Source organism: Theobroma cacao, chromosome 9, assembly GCF_053813885.1.
Source record: "Theobroma cacao isolate CCN51 chromosome 9, ASM5381388v1, whole genome shotgun sequence".
Classification (NCBI taxonomy): domain Eukaryota; kingdom Viridiplantae; phylum Streptophyta; class Magnoliopsida; order Malvales; family Malvaceae; genus Theobroma; species Theobroma cacao.
Genome location: NC_142647.1, coordinates 48,348,613 through 48,373,099, shown reverse-complemented (window position 1 = coordinate 48,373,099; position 24,487 = coordinate 48,348,613). Strand labels below are relative to the sequence as shown.

Sequence of the window (24,487 nt, the reverse complement as noted above, 5' to 3'; positions counted from 1 at the left end):
GCAAACACGGAACGGATAAGCATTTGAGGCAACACCGTGTACGAGATCCGTGTCGGTTTTGTTTTGATTTGTTCGGTTTTATGGTCACGTTTGCGGCACGGTATTCAATTCTAACAAAGTTATTTTATTAATTGATAATAATTTTTCGGACAAAGAAAGAGACAAAAGGATAAAGAGTGTCAGACGGGAAAAGAGAGATTTCAGGCCAACCAGTAACCAAAGCAGAGAAACCTCCAAATCCATAGGCTATTAGCTTCACTTAACATATGATACTGATAGGGCTATAATGTATAATGTATAGTATTTATATAATATTATTTAATTACAACACATCTTATAAAAATGTAAAAATAAAAATTTTTAAATTTATTTATTTACAAAGTGATAAAATCTTTTATTCATGAATAATGTATAAAATTTATACTCTGTCAACAAATCAAAATAAACTCATAATTTTTTATGTATTTGTGACTATTTATATGCATAAAATCTACTAAATAAAAAAGGAAAGAAACTCAAGCATGGAAATATCAAACAATAGTATAAGTTAAGAATATCAATAGGGAGAAGTAATTTTAAAATAACTTCGAATTGTTATGTACTCCTTACTTTTGAAAAAAAAAATCTATTCAAAATTGTTATTGGGGAAAAAAATTACTATAAAGAAGGATTAAAATAATAAAATTGTCAAATTGATTAGAAATATGTAAAGCTATGTAGTTTTTGCCTTGTTTCGATTCAAGACTGGGAAGTAGCTTTTCTCAGCCCACACGACTAGAAATTTTTGCTGGATCAGTGGCTCATGTCTGGCCCAAAAATGATTAATTACAAGCCACTTGGGCTTTTGTGGGATGGGATTCGGATCATTTTGTTTTTTGTAAGAGTAAATATTTATTTATGACCAGAAATTCTAAATTCACATACTCCTTTCTTGTCTTTTTTTTTTTTTCTATTTTCATAACACATTGTTACGAGTTTGTCATTACTTATTAAACATGTTTTTTGAATTAGTTATGTGAGTCCATGATTTATTAATTTATTTAAATTTTATTTTTAAAATTTAAAATCGTACGCAATTGAGATTAAATTTCAATCACAAATGTTGGAATTAAATTTCCAACATAACAAAATGAGTTTGTTGATTTACTCACGAAACCCCTTAATAAGGAACTTCGTTTTATGCATTAAATTGAGCATTCAAAATTTTCATGCTCTAATTTGGGAAAAACAGTTAAAGCAAATTTTACTTTTATTAAATTTTAATATACCTATACATTTAAGGTAAAATACTTTTCAATACATATTTAATACATACATATATATATATATATATGCATATATACTTCATTTTTTAATCTATACAAAAAACAAATCAAGTTAACCCCATTCTGTTTTTTTAATTGACGGACGAGTCATTTTTAACCCTAATACGAGTTCCTGGTAAAGATTATCATATCACAGATCGCATGGGCCAAGATTCTTTTTGTCCGAGTGGTTTAGATTAATGTAAACCTTTTACTAATCAATGCGCCCAAATCAAGTGTCCATCATAGGCAGTTTTGACTTTTTTAATGCAAATAATAATAATAAACCACACATATCTCCGGAAATCACTTACCTGCCTTCATCACAAAAATTTTATTATATTTTTTATTGGAGGTGTCCCCGATCATAGAAACTTTTCAGTTTTTTAAGTCACTTCGAAGTTTTTCACCTTGTTTTTTACTTCAAATGTAACTGTTAACCAAAAAAAACATGTTTATTAAATGGAGACCAATGTCATAGGTCTCGTATTACAGATAGATAAGATGTATCTTAATTTAGAAGTAAAGATCTTCTTTTATCTAACAAGTAGACCTAGATTAAATTGAAAAGATATTTTTTGAGAGAGTAACGTATAAATTATTTTTAATAGATGAACATTTTTGAAAAAAAAAAAAAGACAAAACTCTTCATAGAATTTGTTGAGAATTTTTGTAGATTTTATTTTTAAAATAAAAACCAATTTTTTTAAAAAAAATTTAAAATCTTGTTTAATCCAACTTTTGCTTTTAAGAGATAAAATAAACTGACAAAAAAAACTGGGACAAACAATCACTAAATGAATTTTTTTTTGTTGAAAGCATGCCTTAATGGATTTTGAATTGTTTGAGTTGAAAATATAAACAAGAAGTAACATGATACGGATTACATTAATTTTACACTTTCTATTTAGTATTTGGGAGAGAATTGAAAACCTGTAAGGGTGCAAAGACATATAGAGAGGAAGAGAGAGTAATTGACCTAATATTAGAAAAAAATAGTAAAAGAATAAAAAAGCAGAGGCGCACAACTGGACGTCCAAAAACAACTTTTTCTTCTATTTTCCCCCTCTCTCTCCCAATTTCCATGATAGTCCTATGGAAGTTTTCAACATGGAAGCATCATGACTCTTCATGACAGAATGCATGCGTCAGTGAATGAATGCATGAAACGCACCTGTTTTGATGCAAACTAGCAACCATTTGCGCCTGCCCAGAGGCAACTGTAAAGTTTAGCACAGGCAACTCTATCGACAAGCATTTTGCAGCCAGCGTGAACCTCATGCCGATCACAAAAAATAAAAAAAGTAGGTGACAGGAACTCCTTTCCACCTGGGTTGTTTTTCTTTTCAACCAGTGACATGAATCAATAACAAAAGGTTGCTTGATTTACCTGCTTCGCTAAGTGTTCAAAGTCTTTCAGTGCACAATGGAGGGAGTAAAATTGCCCAGATAAAGACATACAGCAACTCAGGGAGCTGAATATACATTGGCGGGTCCCGACACCCGTGCCGACAGCAAGGCTCAAAGCACTCGAGAAAAATTAATAGCATGTACTTGTAAATATATATCATGGACGCAATGATCACTGACAAATGATAGCATAGAAGAAGTCAATCCACAATAACGAGAAACACAGATTTCTCAATCTTATCAATCTAGTATATAATGGCATAGGATTCCCAAGCACCTTTAACAAACATTCCTGCATCTATTTTCAAGGTTCGCTATGATTACAGTAAATGTATCAGATAAAAATGCTCCCTCATGCTTGTAAGAGCCTCCCCAACACCCCAAAGCATGCAGCACATGTTACCACCTGCATAAGATGAGAGGACAAGTTCTAATCTATCTTCTACTAGTATGGCTCTTGCTTGCAGTTTCTCAGCTCCAGGAATCCCAAATCAATGTTCAAGCTATTGAATCAGGCAACCCTCTCTCTCTCTCTCTCTCTCTCTCTCTCTCTCTCTCGCTTACAGACAGATGCATTGCATAGAACTACGTGAAGCAGACTTTACATATGCTTGTAGGTTCTAATGCATATATATATATTTTCTCTTACTGCCAACAGTTCACTTCAAGCTCAGACCTAGAAGCTCCATGCCTAAGCCACGTACTAGAAATGCATTACCTACCTGGGTAAGCACTGAGTAGTCTCTTTTGGTTTATACCTACTGAATTTATCTTAGCTACAATAAATGAATTGTTGACTAAAACTCCTTGCATCTGTAAAATGATGAAAAACAGGTTGAAACAAAGAAGATTCATAAATCCCCATCTGGACCCAACCCAGTAGGAAATCACCGCCCACCGTCTAGGGAATAAGTCAGCGGATGCAACAGCCAGCATAGGAAATAGAATGAGGGTAACATGATCTGGCTTGAAGGTCAGATGTGCCATGTAGACTTTGTGCTTGTACAAGAATGAAATTTACTTTTAAGATTCATGTCAGAAAGCAAGTATTATTGTACTATTGTATGCTCCTATTTTCCACTAAAATTTTTAGATGAGTTAGCTCTGGCTTTACACACCTAGTAAAGGATTGCTGTGAGATGGTATGTATGGTTTTCTTCAATCAGAAGGTATCCTATCTCCTTGTTACAAAGTTCTGCAACACGAGGCTTCTATTCAATGCAGTTGAGATAATATGCCAAATGCTATGTTAGACAATCCCTTGTTTGCAGAAAGAGGCACCCTCTTTTACATGTGAAAGAAAATGTGCGCTTGATTTGAACCTTGAATCTTGAATCTGACTGAAAGTAAAAATGTCAACAAATTGTTTTCTCAATTGGCTGAAACAATTTAAACAAAGAATTGATAGATCTTCATTTGTAAGGAAATAAATTATAAACCCAAAACATTCCCCAATTCAGAGGTTAAAATCAGATCAGAGGAAGCAATGAAGTTGCAACTATTCGCACTGCAAGATTCCTACAACTTGAACATAATTTTTCCAGGAAGGAGGCTTGAAATGCTTAACAGCCACGTAACATACCACATGGTAAAAATGCCAGGTTACACAGTTGAATTAAATTTTCTTAACCTGAGCAATGACTAAAATATGAAAAATATGGGCTTTGTAGAGCATGTGGGCATGGACTTTTTTCAATCAGACAGTTTTCCATGATTTTGCAATAAATCTTAAGATGAATGAGCCAGCATAAAAATGGCCACTATATTAAGAACAGTACAATTCCATTAAATATACAGGACTCACCGTAAGCTACAACAATTCAGTATACAATCCTCTTATACAGCACGCTTCCGCTTTGATCTCTTGCTTCGTCTTGGCCGAGAAATAGTAGGAACCTGTTTGCTTGCACTGGAAGCATATGCTTCTTTGACAGCCTCGTCACCCTGTTGGAAACTGCAAATTAGTTTTTGCTTTTTGAGGAGAGATGGGGTAAGGCAGTAGTTGGCACAACCACTAATGGTGAAATATTAGAAAACAACATCACACCTACACATCCAAAACCAGCCCTCTAGCTACAAGCCTAAAATAAAGTAGCATGTTTCTGGACTAAGAAAAGCCAAACCTCCCAAGACCTGTACAGTCATCACATTTGAAATATTTAAATTCAATTTTAGATGTCTTTATTCTTCAACTTTAGAATAAGAGAATGACCAATGCCGTTTTAAAGTTAACTACAGTCATCTGCAACAAAATTAATTTAGGAATATAAGACAAGTTATTTGTGGTTGCAGTTAATGTCCCCTCATGTGACCAATGAATCCTACCCATGTTAATAGCATACCCATGCTTGCATGCACACACACACACAAAAGAAACTGTTTCATTTTACTACATGATTCAATCAATGTTGGATTTTGCAGCAGTGGAACCCACCTACTGACACAAAAAAGCCAAAATTTTGGGTTCTTGATCTTGCTGCCATAAACATAGAGCCGCAGACTAACTTCAGCTCTCCCAAACATGACTAGCTTTCAATGTCATTATTTGCTTCTTATTGCTGTCCTAAATGACAATTTTAGAAGATGGCACATGACAGAGAAAAGGAGTACTAGCTGACTAATGACTTCATACAGTTCAACTTGCAAGGAAGATTAAAACCTTGCTATCCATGGTCCCACAAGAAAACAATCTTTGACAACTGTCAATCATGAAGAGTCTAGACATGCAATCAGTATCTTCTTGAATGTGATCAAAAAGACATGGCAAGTTCAAGAAAGTTGTAATACTTGTCAAATATCAACTATGCATTGGGCTCCATACTCAACACAATCATGCTTCTTTTTTTAATAAAAAGAGAGATTCTATTTTTTTTCCCTCTTATATTTGATGAGAATCTATGAGAAATTTCAAACAATGGTTCAAATGCTCGATATAAAGCAGCCTTTAGTCACTAAACTAAGAATTTACCTTGCCCTTTGTCTCTTCACCTGATTCCTCATCAGAATCAGATGCAGAATCTAGAGTCTGAACCTCTTCTGCTGGCAGAGCCTTGCTTACTTTCTTCTTCTTCTCTTCTTCTTTTGTTTGTCTGAACCTGCTAATTTTCATTTACTTTTCAGTAAGCTAAATTTGAAGCAAAAAAAGAAACATATGCAACTTTTAAGAAGCAGGGAACTGACCTATCCCCAGGCCGTGCTGGCTGAGCAGCTGATCGTTTTGCACGTCCTGCAGTTATAATTCCACTTGCACTCTCATCAACAACAGGTTTTGCACCACCTAACTTGCGTAACCACACCTGTTGTGCAGTGCTAAGGACATTATTTGTGAACCTGAAAATGGCAAGCTGCACTTCATAAACCAATAGAAGAACACGTTTTTGGACATGTAAACAAACTAATGTCCATTATATGTAGCTCAACAATAATGTGTACTTGTTAAAAGCAAGTTTGGGTGTTTCAGCACTTAATATAAGGAAGAAAAAGGTCATGGTGTTCTAGTAGCTAAGATAATCTAGGACAAGCAACATGTCTATACCAGATTTAATAATATGGGAGTGTGTGTTCAGGAATACAGATTCACGTATATACAGCACAGTGGGAGAACAAATGATGATAAAAGTTAGATGTGGAGATTTAGTGGTGGGTGCATGAATTTAAATGCAGAGGGAATAAAATGCAGTGAAGCTGAGAAAAGTATGTTTGCATATGCAAATTTTGTTGCAAATTAAACACAGAGGGAATCGAGTGCAATGAAACCAAGAAAATTATTCTAATATATGCAAATTTCAATTGTAGATACATTCAACCTGAGAATGCAAAATAAGCACAGTGAATAGAAGAAAAATCAAGATTGGAAATTCTACTCCCACTGACACATACAACATGATCAAGAAAAATATTGATGGCACAAGAGCATGAAGTGCTCCACTCATGCTTCAAAAGTTGACCATACAAAAACCATTGTATGCAGTATAGAGTTGTAATACAAGTAGAAAGTGAATTAGAAGCAAAGCACATACGTTAAGTCTATTGGTTTCAATAAAACTGCTAAAAGAGACTAACCAGTAAATTGATAATCCTGATGGAACAGATAACGAAAAGTAACCAATCATAAGTGGAAGAAACTTGAAAACAAGAAGTGTGTTCTTTTGGGCAGGATCGTCCGTCTGTCAAAAGAAATTTCAGAGCTTCAAACTACTTAGCAAATAAGTAAATATACAAAATAGGAATCAAATGGACTAATTAGACCCGTTCTTACCTGGGGAGGCTTCATGAGCTCCATTGAAACATATTGAGAGACAACAAGGAGTACAGGCAAAACAAGGTATGCAGCAGTGTCATGCCATCCGATTGGTGGTTGGCCATCCTGAATGACACCTCATATGTTAGATAACTATATCAGCTATATGAACCTATGACAGCAGACCGTCTCTATGCCTGATCAACAAAAGCAATTGCTGAAATCTTTAATTTGTTATGCAGTTTAATCATATTATTGCACATGATTAGTAGCTAGTAATATTATAATCACTTTTTCCATCCATGGCAACCACATATGAAGATGCTACAATGAACTAGACAGCACCAGCAGCAAACCATAGAGGTAAACCTAATCTTTCGATCTTCACAAATAGTAGTCTCCCCTCTCAGAGTTGTTAAGGACTATATCGATGCCAAAAGGCTAAAATAAAATAAAACAAGAATCAGTCTCTTTACATCTCCATAGATTTAAAACAAGATTAAAAATATAGAGAATTGTTAAAAAGAAGTGCTATAAAAATACAGTGGTGTCTTGTTATGCATTTCATCTCAAAAGCAAGGTAACCTAGAATGTTGAAATCTACAGGAACAGCAAATGGAATTGTTAACCTGATATATAAGTTTAGGAAAGTTTATTACCACAAATGGAATAAGCCAAGAAATTCCAGACCCACTTTGTCGAGCAGCAATTGTAGTTGGCCCACCCAAAGAAGGGATCCAAAAGAAACCTTCCGTAAGCAGTCCCTTTGAGTAAATATTTTGTAACAATCAGCAATTGATTAAGGTTTTTAACATGAAAAAGAGTCATCCCACGTCACATAGAATGTTATATTATGTCAACCACTTCCTTACCTCATTTGCCACATTTGACAGAGCTTGATACAGGCCTATCCAGACTGGAATAGTGGCCAAAGTAGGGAAGCAACCTATGGAGCAGAAGATATATGATATTAATCAGTATCATTACCATGAAGCTAACAGCTATAAGACCTCAAGAAACTGAAAAGAGACAAAATGCCACTTTAAAAACTATATATACTAGTAATTACATTAGATGCTACAGATGATGGCAAATTTACGTCAGAATGAATTAATTATTCATTTTTTTAATAAAATAATACTAACACCTAAATTCAAGTTCAAGTATACCGCCAGAACACCACCATAACCTTTCGATCACCAGATTTAAACATCTAAGATTCCAAAGAAGCAAAGAACCAACTTCCAAAAGATGCTAAAATTGATTGAATGTGAAAAATCAAGAAAAGGATACCTGCCAAAGGATTAACCCCAGCTTGCCTATACAAACGAGATGTCTCAAGTTGTATTCTTTCCTATACAACACCAAAACAAACAGTTAAATCAAAACGAAAAACCATTCTAATTGATAAAAATAAATACTAAAATTCAAACTTTAATATTACCTGATTGCCTGCATATCTTTGTTGGATAGCTTTTATTTTTGGTTGAAGGTTTTGCATAGCTAATGTTGATTCCACCTAAACATGTAATTACCATCGTTAACGAACAGTTAACTGTCGAGTAAAAAAAAGTCAAAATCACAGCTATATTTTAAACACTTCCTTTTTCAAATTCAAGTTAAAACAAATACAAACCTGTTGCTTCGTCAAAGGAAATGTAGCAATCTTAACTATAAACGTAAGCAATATAATCGCATATCCATACGAGTACGGCACGTGTAACGCTGATAATCCATCTTTCAACACCTAAAAGAACCAACATAAATCAACAAATAGTTACTTACTGAATTAATTAACTAATTAATTACTTGATTGATTTTCTCGATTAGGTGTTTGTACTAGGAAGGAAGCTATACCTTGAGAACAAATTCCATTGATTCAGAGATGAAGCCGAACCAGCCGCCATTCTTTTGCGGGGTGGCGTCGATAGACCCGGCGGCGGGATCGGCTGCAACCGCAGCGTCGGCGAGAGTGTAGAGGAGGCTCTCGGCTTTGGTATAAAGTGCTTGAAAATCGAAGGAAGAGTCGAAGGAGGGATTCGGAGGGATTTCGTTGAAGCTGAGACGGACTCTGGTGGAGACGAGTCTACGGTGAGGGAGCGTGTAGAGGCCACCATGGTGAGAAATTTTTGACGATGGAAGCGGAGTGCCAATGAACGGCTGTGATGAAATCAGAGTTCTCGCCATGGATTATTTATTGATGCGAGGGTTTATGAAGTAAAGGGAGAGAGTTTCTTCAGAGTCTCATGAGCTGGACGACTGGAGATGAGGTTTTGGCAGTGGGGATGAGAGATGGCAGAGAATATTTTTTGAATTATCCTAATTTATTTCAACGAACCACCCGACGATCCTGGGCGCGCATTTGTTACGGTGGATGTATTCGGCCAATAAATTTAGTCCACGTCATGTGCCCCCATGAAATTGGGATGGGAAAAAATATACAGCTCAGGTTTGATGGGTTTGCTTGCTTTATTTAAGAAAATGGACCGGTCCAACCCCGCATAAATCAAGCCCAATTGACTCAAAGTTAATCTTTTTTACATAGTATCTGAATTATTTAAAAAAATAAATAATTTTTTATTATTTTATTATATTCAATTAAGTTATTTTATTTTTATTTTATATCAAATAGTTATTTATAATTAATAGTTGATTAATTATTATTAATAACATGACATATTGACTTATCATTATAAATAGTGATGTGACATGATAACGTGATTATATAATATTATCACTTTTTAACATAACAAACTAACATGTGATATCAACTCCACATGAGTATAAAAATAATAGATGTCATTTTGATTATAGTTAATTAACTATTATTTATAAAAAATAAAATTTTATATATATTGAATAGTTCAAATATATTTTAAAAAAATTGTATCATTTTTTTCTTTTCTTCATATTAAAACAAAGATTTTACTTAATTATGAATAATTTTATGAAATGAAATAAAATAGAAAAAAATGAATAAATATATAGTTCAGAATTTTTTCTAATCCATTGGTTGGATTAGAAGGTAGATTTCTCCTATTAATTTAATCACTTTGCTTTTATATTAAGATTTACATTTTATATCAAAATTCTTTAGCAATTGAAATGTGATCCAAAGTTGCAAAAATATATTAAAAAGAAACTCATTTATTTAAAGGATTTTGATCTTCCAAGGTACTTTGTTTGAGAGATAAACTAGTTTTGTAAGAAGACACTAGGTGTATAAGGAAGATCAATGAATATTAAATGCCTTTTTCATATTTTGAACTCAATCAAAGGGAATATAAAGGAGACTTGAAAGTTAAGAATAGTTAGTTATAAGAAATCAATTTCAAATATATATGCTTATAAGATTTATCATTGTTTAACAATTTTGGAAATCGATGGCATGTGATCCAATGGTATCTTAGTTTCTTAGTTTGTTAGTTAATTTAATTTATTTACAATAATATCATATTTGTTAAAAATTGTTTGATACAATAAAATTTTGATTGTCCCTTAGAAAAGAAAATTTGAATATTTATAATAAGGTCCACTACTAATTAAGATAAAAATAGATTGTTTGGTAAACATTTACGTGTTAAAATTATACTATTTTAATTTGAGATGAAATAGCAGTAATTTATTTTTTAATTTTTTTTTTGTTGGGGTAGTGTAAACAAAATGTTCATAAGATAGTCGACAATGATTTGAGCAATAAGTACCACAGAAATTTTTTTAACGAGCAATAAAGCAAGAATTCAAAACCCTGTAGCTTATCAATCATATGTGTGTTAGTTTTCCTGCATTTTCTTTGCAAAAGAAAGACTTTACTCTGATTTTTCCACTTGAGGAGTCAATAATTATCTCATAAAAGTAACTAGTAAGTATTGGATACGCAAAGCAAAAGCGAAAAAGGAAAGGACCAGGAAAGTGGAATCCCAATCAGAGGCTTTGGCCTAAGCAAAGAATGATTCCAAAATTTGACACAACCAAACAATCGACTAGGATTAATCAATCCCAACTGTCAATAGTGTAACAAATACGAGTAGCCAATCAGAAAAATCCTACCCATCAACAGCACTAGCAGACATTGTACGTTTCTTGTCACACGGCACGCGCGTGTGCACCACGTGTTACTTTAGAATTCGAAACCGAATGCTCTGGAACCCCCTAGACAAGCTTGACCCCTCCGGAAAGGAGCGGGAGAACGAAAAAAAAAGCCTTTAATCGTCTATAATTCTTGATCCAACGGCTGAAAATATACGATCAGAACTTTCCAGAAATGAAAACTTCTTTATATACCACCACTTTTCTCCTTCGCTCTCATTAAACTAATTCTCAAAAGTTTAAGCTCTGCGAAATTTCTCTCAAATTCGTCAACTTTTCAAGCTTTGTCCTACCGTTATCGTTGTTTTGTTTTGAGTTGCTATGGCTGGCAAAGGCGAAGGTCCGGCGATTGGGATCGATCTCGGCACGACTTACTCCTGCGTTGGTGTTTGGCAACATGATCGAGTGGAGATCATAGCTAATGATCAGGGGAACCGAACAACGCCGTCTTACGTGGCTTTTACCGATACTGAGCGTTTGATCGGCGATGCGGCTAAGAATCAGGTCGCCATGAATCCTACTAACACTGTTTTCGGTAAGTCCTCAGCCCTTATTAGACTTTAATTTAGTTTTAGAAAGATCGTTTAGTGTTACCCGTTTACTGTGTATCTAGTCTTAGAAAGAACCCTTGTGTTAAGAAAAGTCTCTGTTTAATCTCTGCATCAATTTTGATAATTAGTTAGATTTTTGTGGTTTACTTGTTGTTTTGGCCAGTTTTAGTTTAATGCTAGAGGGAAATCTAAAATCTGAAGGTTTCTAGTTTTGTTGATAACGTTTTCTGTTTATATTTTCGTCGCTTAAAGCTTATTTTATTTTAGAAAGAAATTGAATATAGTTTAGCGGCTAAGAACTTCTGTTAACTTGTTGAATTTAAAGTCTTTGTTTTTGTACGAGTCTGTAATTTGGCGGGAATTTTGTGCTTATAGTTTATTGTTGTTTGCTGTGTTATGTTTCAGATGCTAAGCGTTTGATCGGCAGAAGATTCAGCGACGCTTCGGTCCAAAGCGACATGAAATTGTGGCCATTCAAGGTCATTGCTGGGCCTGGAGACAAGCCCATGATCGTCGTCACCTACAAAGGTGAAGAGAAGCAATTCGCCGCTGAAGAAATCTCCTCCATGGTTCTCACGAAGATGAAGGAGATTGCCGAGGCCTATCTCGGGTCCACCATCAAAAACGCCGTGGTCACCGTCCCGGCTTACTTCAACGACTCCCAGCGTCAAGCCACGAAAGACGCCGGTGTCATTTCTGGTCTCAACGTTATGCGTATAATCAATGAGCCAACGGCTGCAGCTATTGCCTACGGGCTTGATAAAAAGGCGGGAAGTGCTGGGGAGAAGAATGTGCTTATTTTTGACCTTGGTGGGGGTACTTTCGATGTCTCACTTTTGACAATCGAAGAAGGGATTTTCGAAGTGAAGGCTACAGCTGGAGATACCCATTTGGGAGGTGAAGATTTTGATAATAGAATGGTGAATCATTTTGTGCAGGAATTTAAGAGGAAGCACAAGAAGGATATTAGTGGGAACCCAAGATCTTTGAGGAGGCTGAGAACAGCTTGTGAGAGAGCGAAGAGGACATTGTCTTCAACGGCCCAAACTACAATTGAGATTGATTCTTTGTACGAGGGGATTGATTTTTACACAACAATTACCCGAGCTCGATTTGAGGAGTTGAATATGGATTTGTTTAGGAAATGTATGGAGCCAGTGGAGAAATGCTTGAGGGATGCTAAGATGGATAAAAGCAGTGTTCATGATGTGGTTCTTGTTGGTGGGTCTACTCGGATTCCAAAAGTTCAGCAATTGTTGCAAGACTTTTTCAATGGGAAAGAGCTTTGCAAGAGCATTAACCCTGATGAAGCTGTTGCTTATGGTGCTGCTGTTCAAGCTGCTATTTTGAGTGGTGAGGGTAATGAGAAGGTTCAAGATTTGCTGCTTTTGGATGTCACCCCACTTTCCCTCGGGTTGGAAACTGCTGGTGGAGTCATGACCGTGTTGATTCCAAGGAACACCACTATCCCAACCAAAAAGGAACAAGTTTTCTCTACTTACTCGGATAACCAACCTGGAGTTTTGATTCAGGTTTTCGAGGGTGAGAGAACAAGAACCAGGGATAATAATTTGCTTGGGAAATTTGAGCTTTCTGGTATTCCTCCGGCTCCTCGTGGTGTTCCTCAAATCAATGTCTGCTTTGACATTGATGCCAATGGTATTTTGAATGTCTCCGCTGAGGATAAGACCACTGGACAGAAGAACAAGATCACCATTACTAATGACAAGGGCAGGCTGTCCAAGGAAGAGATTGAGAAGATGGTGCAAGAAGCAGAGAAATACAAGTCAGAGGATGAGGAGCATAAGAAGAAAGTTGAGGCCAAGAATGCTCTCGAAAATTATGCTTATAACATGAGGAACACGATCAAGGATGACAAGATCAGTTCCAAGCTTCCAGCAGCTGATAAGAAGAAGATTGAAGATGCGATTGAGCAAGCTATTCAATGGCTTGATGGAAACCAGCTGGCTGAGGCGGATGAGTTTGAGGACAAGATGAAGGAGCTGGAAAGCATTTGCAACCCGATTATTGCCAAGATGTACCAGGGAGCTGGTGGTGATATGGGTGGCGGAGATATGGATGAGGACGGTCCTTCTGTTGGCGGTGGAAGCGGTGCTGGTCCCAAGATCGAGGAAGTGGATTAAGCTGGATATAGGTTAAGGGGTCTCTTGTTATGAGTGGTGGACTTAGTTGTTTTATCTTTCGCCTTGTTTTTAAATTGTTTTTGTAATGGAAAAGTAATCTTCCCCGGTGCACTAGCCACCCGTGTTTAAAATCTATAATATAAAACGCGACTGCTTGAGTGGTTCATTCGTGCTCCTGGATTTTAATTTTCATGTGTTCTTTTGCTCGTTTCTTATGTACGTATTGTTTCTGGGATGACTACCAACTAGAACGAATTATCTTTTCATTTTTGAAAAATTTATTTTATTAATCTCGTCAACAATGTTACAATTGAAATCTTTAATTTAAATTGCAAGATACTCTCAATGACATAAAGGGCTGGTGAGAATGAAAGTAGCTTGTCTTATCATAAAAGTTGAACCTGTTAATAAGATTATTTTAGCATCTCTGAACAGTAGTGGACCTATTGTGCTTATCCAAACAGCAAGAAAATAAAATGCTCATAAACAAACTCTTGGCAGCCTAAACAAAAATCGCTGCCACGAAATTCTCTAAACGAAATCGCCTATAAAGGCTACCAACATATCCGAATACATACAGCAAGAAAGCACCCTAATTAACTCACAATAAAGCCTTTCAGAAAAACTCACAATAAAACTAGAAACAGAAAAACACAGCATCCTTTTGCAGCCAGAAAACCAAGTTGCCGCTAGTTAACAATCCGTAGTTCTTTGCCAAAAATGCACCCCAGAACTTTTCTGTACATAATGAATCAAGTGTTTTGTTTGTTTTAGAAAGTTGTAGTAATTTATTTTGATGATATTTTGGTGTAGAGTTGAAGTTAGAAAGAACAATAAGTTTTTAGTATTTTTGGCTTGGTCAACTAAAATAGGAATTGGTTATTTTTTATCTTAATGAGATTTTCTAACTTTGTCAAATTTGGTTATTTACTTTAGTGAGATTTCTAACTTCATCATGATTGGTGTTTTTTATAACGTTGAAGTGTTTGTTTGGTGTTAGAGTGAGAGGATCATTATTTGCTATGTAATTTGATTTTTTATTGTTGTTAAGTTTCGAGTCTTCTTTTTTCAATAATTTGTTTCTTTTATTATTTTTATAGTTCTATTATTATTTTTTTTGTCACCACATTGTCATCACCATATCATCATTGTCATATTTATCGTTCCTCATTTGAGCCAATAAGATGTTGCCAAGACGTCAAAATTATCAAATAAATGATCATATAATTGAGATTGAGGAATTACATCGTCAAGTTCAAAAATTACAAAAACAATTAGTAAGACATAATGCTACTCAAATTAACTACAATAACTCAAGTAATGAAAAGGATTATATGGATTAGGTAAAATTAAAGTTGGTTTATGATGAATATGATGAAGAGACAGAGAAAATTGATGTTCATCTTACACAAAGTGAGTTTTTGATGGTACAAAGGCAAGTCAAGAAGTTGTTGGAGAAAGATCTAGTACATGAAAGTAGAAGTCCTTGTGCTTGCTCAATTTTGTGAGATAACATGGAGGATTTATGTGGATAGTCGCGCCATAAACAAGATTACAATCAACTATCATTTTCCTATTCTTAGATTGGATGAAATGCTTGATTAACTAGCTGGTTCCAAGGTATTTTGAAGGTTATTTTCCATTCATTTCCACTTCTCATTCTAATTTGATAATATTCACTCTTTAAATCGATCTTTAAAAATACCTTAGAACCAATTAGTTGATCAAACATCTCATCTAATCGAGAAATAAGAAAACGATACTTGATTGCAATCTTATTTATGGCACGATTATCCACATAAATCCTCTAAGAATCATCTTTCTCTATCAAAGTTGGGCAAGCACAAGGACATTTATTTTCAAGTACTAAACCTTTCTACAACAATTTCTCGACTTATCTTTGTATCACCAAAAATTCACTTTATGCATGATAAACATCAATTTCCTCTATCTACTCATCATATTCATCATAAACTGACTCTAATTTTTCTCAATCCATATAATACTCTTCATCACTTGAGCTATTATAATTAATTTGAGTAGCATTAAGTCTTGCAAGTTACTCTTATAATTCTTGAACTTGATGACATAAGTTTTCAATTTCAATCTCATGATAATTTATTTAATGATTTTAACATCTTTGTAACATTTTGTTAGCTCAAATGAGGAATGGCAAATATGATAGCGATGGTTTGGTGATGACAATGTTATGATAAAAAAAATAATAAAAGAAAACAAATTACTTGAACAAAGAGATTTGAAACTCAACAGTAACAAGAACCCGAACTACATAGCACCAATTTTGACAAAGTTAAAAAACCCCAAGTAAAAAATAACTAAATTCCCACTTTAATTGATTTAGCTAAAGATATTAAAAACCTCTTATTGAGTCTAGAGAAATAAACAATCTTACTTAAGTAAATATTTTTTATTTATTCTCAATTTAAATGTACTGGAATAATAATTAAGCTTAAGGGCTCTATATATATTGTTATAAACCATGTTATAATAAAATTCTACTTCTAATTGTCTAATACAATTAGAGTAGTTAACAAGAAATTTTAAATAAAATAAATATTATTGTCCTGAATAGAACATGCCTAATCAAATAACAATCCTTAAAATATTAAAAATCTTAATAAAAATAAAAAAAGAATCTCAATCTAAGTAGAATAAAAAAATAAAATCCTAAACTAATTAAAATTAAAAAAACTAAATTAAATAAAATAAAATTCTAAATGCTTATGCATCAAAAGCATTATAAAAACTAAACACAAAAGATAATCTTCAAAATTAAGATTACCTCCACCAACTGAAGGCAAATGAAAGTGTTCAAATTTAAGACCAGCTCCTCTAACTGAAGGCTTTGTAGTACGAATTATTTCTATGCTGGTGCAAGAATATGACCGGTAAAAAACCAATTTGCTCATAAATGGTAGAAAGAAGTACCTCTCTTTCCACATACAAAATGAGAAGAGGTAAAACAACCTCCGGAAACAACGTGTTAAAAGCATACTAAAACGCTAGAAAATCAACCCAACGAGCAATCAGATAGGAGATATGAGGGATTGCGTTAACCTTACCATACACCATCAGCAGGGGCGGAGTTAACCAAATTTTATTAGAGAGACTAAACATAATTAAATAAGAATTAAAAATGTTTAAAAATTAATATGTTAAATTCAATCAATAATAAAAATATTGATAATAAAAATATAAAATTAAATATAAAATTATAATTTGTAAAATATAAATAATTAAAAATGATATATAAAATTAATAATTTTTTTATATAATCAGAATTATTTAAATACTATATATTCAAGAGAATTTCATTTTAATTAAACATAAAATGTAAAGTATATAAAAAAAATATACTCAAGTCAATTTTCTCTTATATAATCAAGATTAATAAAAAAATAATAAAATTTTAAGTAACAATGTAATATTATAACTTATATTTGAGAACTATATAATAATTTATTAATTTTTAAAAATTAAAATCATAAAAAATAAAATTTATGTAACATAAAAAAAAAACATGGTAAGTAGAAGGTAACTACCACATATTATAGAACAAAAAAGAAAGAAAAAAAACATAGTTAATGGTTTGTAGAAATTTGAGAAAGAATATTTGTAAAAACTTATAATATATGAACAAATAGAATGAAAATGAAAAATAATAAAAAATAATAATATAAATTAAAATTTTTAAAAATTGAGTGAGATAAGTGAAATTATTTTATTATTTATATTAATTATTAAATAAAACATTATTTTGAGGGAGCAAGTAATAGAATATATAAAAAAATTTAAAAATTTTTATATGTTATGAAAAAAATTTTAAAAGTTGGCCCCCCCATCACATAAGGAGGCTCCGCCCTGACCATCAGCGTATAAGATAAGGTGATAAACCCAAGACGTGCAACTTAGAAGCTTAAAAGGAATTCCAGATCCTTGCTATTTGCATGCAAGATTATGAAACATTCTCATAAAGGTTAACATGAGATGAAAGTGGTGCGGCAATAGTTAAAGAGCCAAATGTAAATTTATTTCTTTAAAAAATTTTCCTTTTGGTACAAAATAATGGATAATTGACCACAACATCTATCTCTGTATTTCTCCAATGGAGGCCTCAATTAAAAGTCAAGACAGCAAAAGCTCATTTGCTGCACGGTGAGGACGGAGGCAGATGCGAACCTCATGTTCTTCTGGACCTGTACGGTGCTTTGGCACAATGATTTCAAGGCCAGTTCCTGTTTCATCACCATATGCTTCTAGCTTAGCATCATCAGGAATCCGGGTGGGTAGAGCTATTTCCCTTATGAACTCCCCCGGAGGACAATGCTCAGGAGATGGATCCGTAAGCTTGAATGTTCTATCGTTTCTCATAATGAAGGGCATGCAAGTTGTACTTATAGATGATATCTTTACAACACCATGCGTGAGATTATTCCACCAAGTAACTTTCACCCTTTTAAGATCAGCAAAAGGCAAGCTTATGATAATTAGGTATCCTTGTTCATCTTCGTAAATAGTTTTTGCAGCTGTAACCGGCCCATAAACATTTCTCATTACTCCACTAAACTCATTCAACCAAGGTGGCTCAATTGGGTGCATCTCTGTATCATTGACCCTATCATTATGCTGATTGATGAGCAAACAACAGTCTTCATCATTGCCATTTAGAAACAAATCCTTCTTCCTCTTGTTGCTGACAGGGGAAAGATCCATAACACCACCATTTGCATGGTTTGATGGCCGAGTTGACAGATTTAAACCAGATCCATTAAGCAGCTTTTTTGGATGAGGCTGTGGGTGAGTTTTTAAAGGAGGAAGGGGTCTATCAAGCTCAAATTCTGTGTTAGTAAGGTTCCTCCAGGTACAAAATTCACTTGCTTCAGGTGGGACTGAGAAGTTGAGTTCCCTTCCTGTAAGTTCCATCCACCTCTTTTGCTCTTCTTCATCAAGACCCTTGAGATTGGGTGATGGAACAACCTCGATTCCATGCACACACTGAGGATTAGAAAGACCCCTATAATGCTTTCGCTGCATCCTATGTGATCGAACAAACCCCTTGTCAGCACTAAAGGGAAAAGGACGCTCCCCTTGACGTGAATGGCCATTCATGTAACTCCTCAGCTGCATCTTACCCAATGAATTCTCAGGCCTCTCCTTAAAAGCCCACATATACATATTCTCCATATCATGCTGAACTAAAAACACCTCTAGCTCAAGATCTGACTTATCAAACCCAGAGACTCCATTGCCATCCCTTGTCACCTTGACTTTTGATTTTTCATTAAACACAGGCTTAAAATAATAACTAAAAAAAAACCAAGCACCCCAAACACTATCCAATCTCTTGGCACATTTACGCCCGCTTTTGGACACAGTAACCAAAGTGTCAGCTTCACTGACTTGAGTTCCAAGACCAACATCTAACATATCTGATGGATCAGAATTCCATGATTGTGGAGGACTACGCTCAGCAGATAGAGGAATCAGATTAATATCAGGTGGTCTAGAAAGAGCAATTGACCGGTTCATCTCTCTATCTAATTCCTCATGAGAGACTGAACTTGAATCCATAGATAAAACTGTTGATGGGTGGTGATTTTCAATAGACAAGCTTGTGAGCAAATCTTCTCCCATTTTTTCTAGACCTTATCCAGTAAAAGGGAATTCCTTTTTTAGTCCAAAGAACAACTTATAATCTCAGCAAATCAAAGCCAAGCTCATCAAACCAATAAAAAAAGAACAAAAAGCCAATAATCTTTCACTTCAACTTCATTGATGACTAACATTAAAAAATCACCTTTTTCTTCCCTTATCCACTAAATGAGTTTTCTGGTTTTAGTCCATAAAACAACTTATAATCTCAACAAATCAAACCCAAAGCTCATGAAAGTAACAAAATGAAAGAAACCCAATCATCTTTCACTTCTGAATTAGAAATTAATGAACTTTCATTGATGAATATCATCAAAAAATATCACCTTTATCTTGCCTTACCTAGAGAGAAACCTATGAAGGGTAAAACATAGTATTAATCTAAAGCAGGAAAAACAAAGAAAAGCCGTTAGACAAGAAGACGAGATATTTAAAGATTTACCTCCTGAGTCTTGGCTTAGAATCCCCACAAGAGAGATCTTCTTGGGCAATTTTAATCTCTGGCGAGCCAGGAGCCTAGGGCGAGAGAGAAATCAAAGAGGAAAGCGGAGATAACGGCTACCGTTAATGTACCGCTTCATTTCGACGTTGAGTGTGTTAGTTAATCGTTAAAGACCAAAAACGTCACCGTGTTGGAGGTCATTTGCGCGACTTGGAGTGACGGTGACGGTGACGGCTTTTAATTTTGGTAAGAAAAAACGATGTTGATAACTGACAAGCGAATGGAATGGTCAAATGAGACGGTGACGGAAGGAAGATACTTTGAGAAGCAAAAATCCTTCTCGTCGTCTTCAATTTTTCATTTTTGTTTATTTGGGCATGGGTCGTGGCCCTTTCGGGAAAGGAAGAGCCAGATTTTGGTTTGTGGTGTGGTCTTTATATAGGGATTGCTCAAAGGAGTTAAGGACCCAACCCAACTCATGGCTAGCCAATTTCGCGTGTGGATCTTGAAAGGTTGTCTATTAGGCTAATTTGGGGTCCCCCCACCCAGCTCTTATTCTGATTCTGTTTCCTTTGATATCTATAGTACTTTGGATAACCTTTCTCCAAGTTATCATCCAACAATTTTCTATTTGAACAGACTTTGGATTAAGATTTTCAAACTCAAAGATTGTTTTCTTATATTACTTGTAATAACCAAGTTTAAGGTTCAAATCCAAAGACTCAAAAGCCCACTCGGGAGAGATCATACACACAAAACCACATATATGTTCTAAAAGAATAAAATTTAAATTAAGATTTTTAAATTTATTTTTTAGTAAATTTACATCACGTGTCTAATAAATTTTATATATTAAAATCATGGTTATTTGTTTATATTCTTAGAGTTTAAGATTTGGAGTCTATGGTTTAGAAGTTAAGATTTTTACTTGATAGTATAAAATGAATAGTAAACGAGACACCGAGTAAGGGTAGAAGATTTCTGTTGCTGTATCTTTTATCTCTCTCTTCTTTTACCTCTCCTCTCTTTCTAATGATATTCAATTGACTGAAACGTTGGAGAAGAAGTTCAGAGACATCCCTAGTAGTAGTATTTATGAACATTAGACTTTTGTATATTTATAATAGGAAATATTAGTGTAGTCTTAATGACAATTTAATATTTCGTATTTTTAAAATAAAGTTTCAAATTCGAATATTTCCTATGTCAACTATAAGAAATGAAGAAGTTATTGAAGGTTCATGATTCAATTGTCAATTCTTTACACCTTGGGTCCTGCCAATTATGCCAAAAGCAAACATAGTGTACTCTGAATTAAGGGTGGCGATCATTCATGCTATGATTATCAGTTTTGGTATGATTTAATAGCAGGGGTGATATGAGCCAGCTCAACTCTTCTTCTCTATGGCTTGGTTGTTGGGAGATTTGATCATCAAGCTTTTCAACAATGGTCCATGTCCAATAGAGTATAAGGCCAAATGAAATAGGATCTTGAGGAGTCTAAAGAAAACAAACGTTTATTAGGATTTTAGACCATTCTAAGCTGGATCTGCTTGCTTCTTGGGCAAGAGTTTGATCTGTTCCAGAACTTAAAAAGTAATGTTAACGTTAATCTTAGTATGAAGTCTCAACATAAATTCCCACAATGAAAAATCCGTCAAAAGGAAAGACAAAAGTCAATGAGATAATACTGGAATAGATATACCACCCGGAGAAGAAACGATCTCTCTCTACACAAAAACTTCCCTTACTCACCACTCATTAGACATATAAAAGAGAACGAGAACATCTCAGAATCTACTTCCATATTTTGTTTCTTAATGACCATACTTAAGATCACTTTCACAAGAACCTTGACTAGAAAAGAAATCAAAGAAGCGTTGTTCAGTACCATAGCCTTCTTGATCAATGCCAGCAGTAGTCTCACAAGAGCTGGAGGGAGTAGTGGAATTTCCAGCAGAGGTAGTTGACCCAAGTGAAGACATTGTTGCCCTGGCGTCTAAAACCCCAGTTGGGTGCAAAGGGAAGAGGGCCAAGGTCTCATGATTGCCATTGTTGAGAACTCCTCCATAGTTTTCAATATCTGGCATCATGGTGTTGCACTCCTGGTGAACCAGATCATATGCAGCTCCAGTACCATAAACTCTTGCCTTCTCCATTTTCTCAGGCCTTCCTCTCCTCTTGACTGCACCAGGAAGAAGAACCTTGGGGCACTGATGAGGGTAAAACCCTAGATCACCTTGTGGCAGAAAATATGGACCACAAACAACTGCAGAAAAAAGATATTATACTCCAAATTAGGTGTTTAATAAAACAGTGAGAAAACTGGATACGGTTGGAGAAAACAGGGGAGACAGGGAAATATGGGAATAGAAAATTTATTTTGGATATTGTTTTGTTGTCCATCTGTCTGTGGGGTATAAGGCAAAGAAGTGGGTAGTAGACTACGAATCAGTTCGAAAGGGACAGAGGCATGAAAGTACCAATATGCCGAAGTGAAGGAATGAAATTAAGGAATCAAGTCCAAGTGTCTTAAAACAGCTAAATTCTATTAAAAAGTCTAATCAAATTTGTTCTGAAAATTTTACTGTGAATAAACAAATATTTTACTGTTTGAAAAAGAGGAGGGACGAGGGAGGGATTGAAAACCATTTGTTTTGGAGTACAATTAATAACAAATTGCCTGAGAAACATATCGGCACTTTAGATTTAGCCTTTAACACACATATCGAGCCCATCTGCATGTAGAGACAGCTCGGAATGATGCTATATCTAGAATAAAATAATAGTATATACTACAAAAACCTGCAACGAAACTCAAAAGCAACAGGGGAAGCAAAAAGTTTAGGAGTGAATCAAATAAAAGATGCCATTTGCAACAATAGTTAAAAGAAAATGGATTTCGGAAAGAACCATTCGGGCCAGCACGAGGAGGAGGAGGATAAACAGGTTGAGTCCTATGAAGATAGCGATTGATATAAGCCATATTCTCTTGCTTCTGTTTCTGCCGTTGCCTTGCCTTATGATTTTGAAACCAATAGAACACATTTTTCCCTTCAATGGTACCATAAACCTTAAGCCTACTTGTTATCTGCTGTATCTGATCTGCGCTTGGAGTCCTTATCCCTTGCATATACAAACTTTCAAGCAGGCTTATTTGCTCCTTCGTTGGGTTCCACCTTGAATTCCCTGTAGTTCCACCAGAACCTGCCATGTCCATATTACCACCTTCCATTTCCATTTTTCCTCTCAGGTGAAGAAAAGTCTCAAGTAAACAGGTTTTTTTTTTTTGGGATTGATTTGATTGATTCTGGGCGGTCAAGATTGATGTAAAAGAAGAGATCAGGTCGTGTAAAGACAGGGAGAGAGGGAGAGAAATGGGTTTTCTTAGATTTGATTTATTCTAGGGTTTTAAGTTTGATACGGGAAAACAAGACAAAATGACTTGAAAGATGGAGAGAAAAAGAGTGTTTGGCAATTGGCATGGAATTTGCATGGTTTTGTACTCATTTATACAGAGAAAAGAAAGAGTCAAACAAGAAAAGATGGGGGAGAGAAAGAGAGTGAGAGAGAGTGATTGACATGCGTATTGTTTTTTGTGCTGAAAATCTCTGAAAACATGGCGGGTAGCGGCTGAAGGGAGGCTTTGCTTTCTCTCGTCTTCTGCGTTAGAAAACGAAGAGAATTTACAAAGTCCAAATTGCCCCAAGCGTCTCTTCCTGCCTATCGTTTGCTTTGTTTTTAAATGTTAGTGTTTGACCAATTGTTGCTTTATGGTTGCATCTCGGGAATGAAAGAAAAACTGATGGCAAAGGAAATCGCAGGGTACGCCATTGAAGGAAAGGAAGGGTATAAAGGTCAATGAATGGAAAAAGACAGCCGGTTGGGTTGTAAGGTGTAGGTAAGGGCTAGGCTTTGGGAATTGAAGTAAGAGCTCAGCAGATGTGCATGCAGATGAAGTTGAACCGTCTAGGTTTAGGTGACTGTGCTCTGTGGGGTTTAGCTGCCCTTCCCTTGGCCTTGGTTGAGAGCTGGATCCTTGCTGCCTTGGTTATGGTTTTCTGACTCTTCATGTTGAGTTTTATGTCAAGTTATTAATCTGAATGAATGATTTAAGCTTTGGGCTTTGCTCAGAGCATCAAACAAAGATGTTCCTCGAACATACAAAACGATTTGATCATCCTTCCATCAACAAAAGTTACAGGCAAAACTAGCATTTATAATCAATTTAAGTGATAATTATATTAAAGAAACTTGAATGCTTTGATTAGCACATAGCCATGATAAACGTCATCGGTGAGTGTTTAAAATGAGGAGTGCATGGGAGCCTTTAAGAAAGATAGGTGTTTGGCGACAAAAAACAAAAGGAGGGGCAAAGAGAGGCGGATGTCAACGCGCCATTAATGGGCGCAGTCACACGGTCAATCAAGTAGGGAGCAAAAGAGCCGATGATAGGGTCGTGTAGCTCATGCACGAGTTAAAAGGGGGATTTAAGTTGCTGACTCATATGCTCTGTTTCGTGCGCTGCCTGCCGCCACCTTTAAGTGTGCTGCCGCCTCGTGAACTCACACCATGCACCCCTCCACCAACCACCACCGCCTCCGCCCCTATTCTCTGCTCTTTTTTTCATGGCT

General features: G+C 35.1%; 5 protein-coding genes across 14 annotated transcripts; 2 read left to right on the top strand and 3 right to left on the bottom strand.

The window, feature by feature from the left end:
* Positions 1 to 2,351: 2,351 nt before the first annotated feature.
* Positions 2,352 to 9,272, bottom strand: ALB3 (63 kDa inner membrane family protein). 9 transcript variants are annotated; one of them, XR_016028393.1, is made up of 13 exons: positions 8,812 to 9,272; positions 8,591 to 8,701; positions 8,399 to 8,473; positions 8,248 to 8,308; positions 7,827 to 7,900; positions 7,614 to 7,718; positions 6,973 to 7,080; positions 6,777 to 6,880; positions 5,895 to 6,044; positions 5,683 to 5,812; positions 4,519 to 4,658; positions 2,695 to 2,889; positions 2,352 to 2,580 (listed from the first exon to the last, which is right to left on the bottom strand). XR_016028393.1 is itself a non-coding variant. In XM_088809960.1 (12 exons), the coding sequence occupies exons 1-11, from the start codon at positions 9,139 to 9,141 to the stop codon at positions 4,551 to 4,553; spliced, it is 1,356 nt and encodes a 451-aa protein (XP_088666086.1). In that variant the 5' UTR covers positions 9,142 to 9,272; the 3' UTR covers positions 2,352 to 2,478; positions 4,519 to 4,550. The 9 variants fall into 9 exon arrangements, 7 of the variants coding, with proteins under 7 accessions (XP_088666086.1, XP_088666083.1, XP_088666084.1 ...); XR_016028392.1 differs by having other exon boundaries at positions 2,352 to 2,478; XM_088809960.1 differs by lacking the exon at positions 2,695 to 2,889 and having other exon boundaries at positions 2,352 to 2,478.
* Positions 3,070 to 3,915, top strand: LOC18590720 (CLAVATA 3/ESR (CLE)-like protein). Its single transcript, XM_007016405.3, has 3 exons — positions 3,070 to 3,229; positions 3,373 to 3,440; positions 3,549 to 3,915. The coding sequence occupies exons 1-3, from the start codon at positions 3,130 to 3,132 to the stop codon at positions 3,624 to 3,626; spliced, it is 246 nt and encodes an 81-aa protein (XP_007016467.3). The 5' UTR covers positions 3,070 to 3,129; the 3' UTR covers positions 3,627 to 3,915.
* A 1,973-nt stretch (positions 9,273 to 11,245) lies between the features above and the next one.
* On the top strand, positions 11,246 to 13,904 carry LOC18590718 (heat shock cognate 70 kDa protein 2-like). The gene is made up of 2 exons (XM_018127901.2): positions 11,246 to 11,578; positions 12,000 to 13,904. Exons 1-2 carry the CDS (start codon positions 11,365 to 11,367, stop codon positions 13,736 to 13,738), a joined length of 1,953 nt encoding a protein of 650 aa, XP_017983390.2. The 5' UTR covers positions 11,246 to 11,364; the 3' UTR covers positions 13,739 to 13,904.
* Positions 13,905 to 17,753: 3,849 nt separating this feature from the next.
* Positions 17,754 to 20,189, bottom strand: LOC18590717 (uncharacterized). 2 transcript variants are annotated; one of them, XM_088810053.1, is made up of 2 exons: positions 19,854 to 20,189; positions 17,754 to 19,404 (listed from the first exon to the last, which is right to left on the bottom strand). In XM_088810053.1, exon 2 carries the CDS (start codon positions 19,391 to 19,393, stop codon positions 17,885 to 17,887), a length of 1,509 nt encoding a protein of 502 aa, XP_088666179.1. In that variant the 5' UTR covers positions 19,394 to 19,404; positions 19,854 to 20,189; the 3' UTR covers positions 17,754 to 17,884. The 2 variants fall into 2 exon arrangements, with proteins under 2 accessions (XP_088666179.1, XP_007016458.3); XM_007016396.3 differs by having other exon boundaries at positions 17,754 to 19,765; positions 19,854 to 20,187.
* Positions 20,190 to 21,533: 1,344 nt separating this feature from the next.
* Positions 21,534 to 23,338, bottom strand: WOX2 (WUSCHEL related homeobox 2). Its single transcript, XM_007016395.3, has 2 exons — positions 22,767 to 23,338; positions 21,534 to 22,122 (listed from the first exon to the last, which is right to left on the bottom strand). Exons 1-2 carry the CDS (start codon positions 23,092 to 23,094, stop codon positions 21,671 to 21,673), a joined length of 780 nt encoding a protein of 259 aa, XP_007016457.1. The 5' UTR covers positions 23,095 to 23,338; the 3' UTR covers positions 21,534 to 21,670.
* Between the last annotated feature and the right edge of the window lie 1,149 nt (positions 23,339 to 24,487).

Excerpts from the sequence above, each read along its gene's own strand:
- LOC18590720 (XM_007016405.3), top strand. The coding sequence starts at position 3,130 with ATGAGAGGACAAGTTCTAATCTATCTTCTACTAGTATGGCTCTTGCTT. Across the intron at positions 3,230-3,372 it reads TGTTCAAGCTATTGAATCAG|TTCACTTCAAGCTCAGACCT; the intron begins GCAACCCTCTCT and ends TACTGCCAACAG. Across the intron at positions 3,441-3,548 it reads GAAATGCATTACCTACCTGG|GTTGAAACAAAGAAGATTCA; the intron begins GTAAGCACTGAG and ends GATGAAAAACAG.
- LOC18590717 (XM_088810053.1), bottom strand. The coding sequence starts at position 19,393 with ATGGGAGAAGATTTGCTCACAAGCTTGTCTATTGAAAATCACCACCCA.
- ALB3 (XM_088809960.1), bottom strand. The coding sequence starts at position 9,141 with ATGGCGAGAACTCTGATTTCATCACAGCCGTTCATTGGCACTCCGCTT. Across the intron at positions 8,309-8,398 it reads AAAGATATGCAGGCAATCAG|GAAAGAATACAACTTGAGAC; the intron begins GTAATATTAAAG and ends GGTGTTGTATAG. Across the intron at positions 7,901-8,247 it reads TGGGGTTAATCCTTTGGCAG|GTTGCTTCCCTACTTTGGCC; the intron begins GTATCCTTTTCT and ends TCTGCTCCATAG.
- WOX2 (XM_007016395.3), bottom strand. The coding sequence starts at position 23,094 with ATGGAAATGGAAGGTGGTAATATGGACATGGCAGGTTCTGGTGGAACT. Across the intron at positions 22,123-22,766 it reads TCCTCGTGCTGGCCCGAATG|TTGTTTGTGGTCCATATTTT; the intron begins GTTCTTTCCGAA and ends TTTTTTCTGCAG.
- LOC18590718 (XM_018127901.2), top strand. The coding sequence starts at position 11,365 with ATGGCTGGCAAAGGCGAAGGTCCGGCGATTGGGATCGATCTCGGCACG. Across the intron at positions 11,579-11,999 it reads TCCTACTAACACTGTTTTCG|ATGCTAAGCGTTTGATCGGC; the intron begins GTAAGTCCTCAG and ends GTTATGTTTCAG.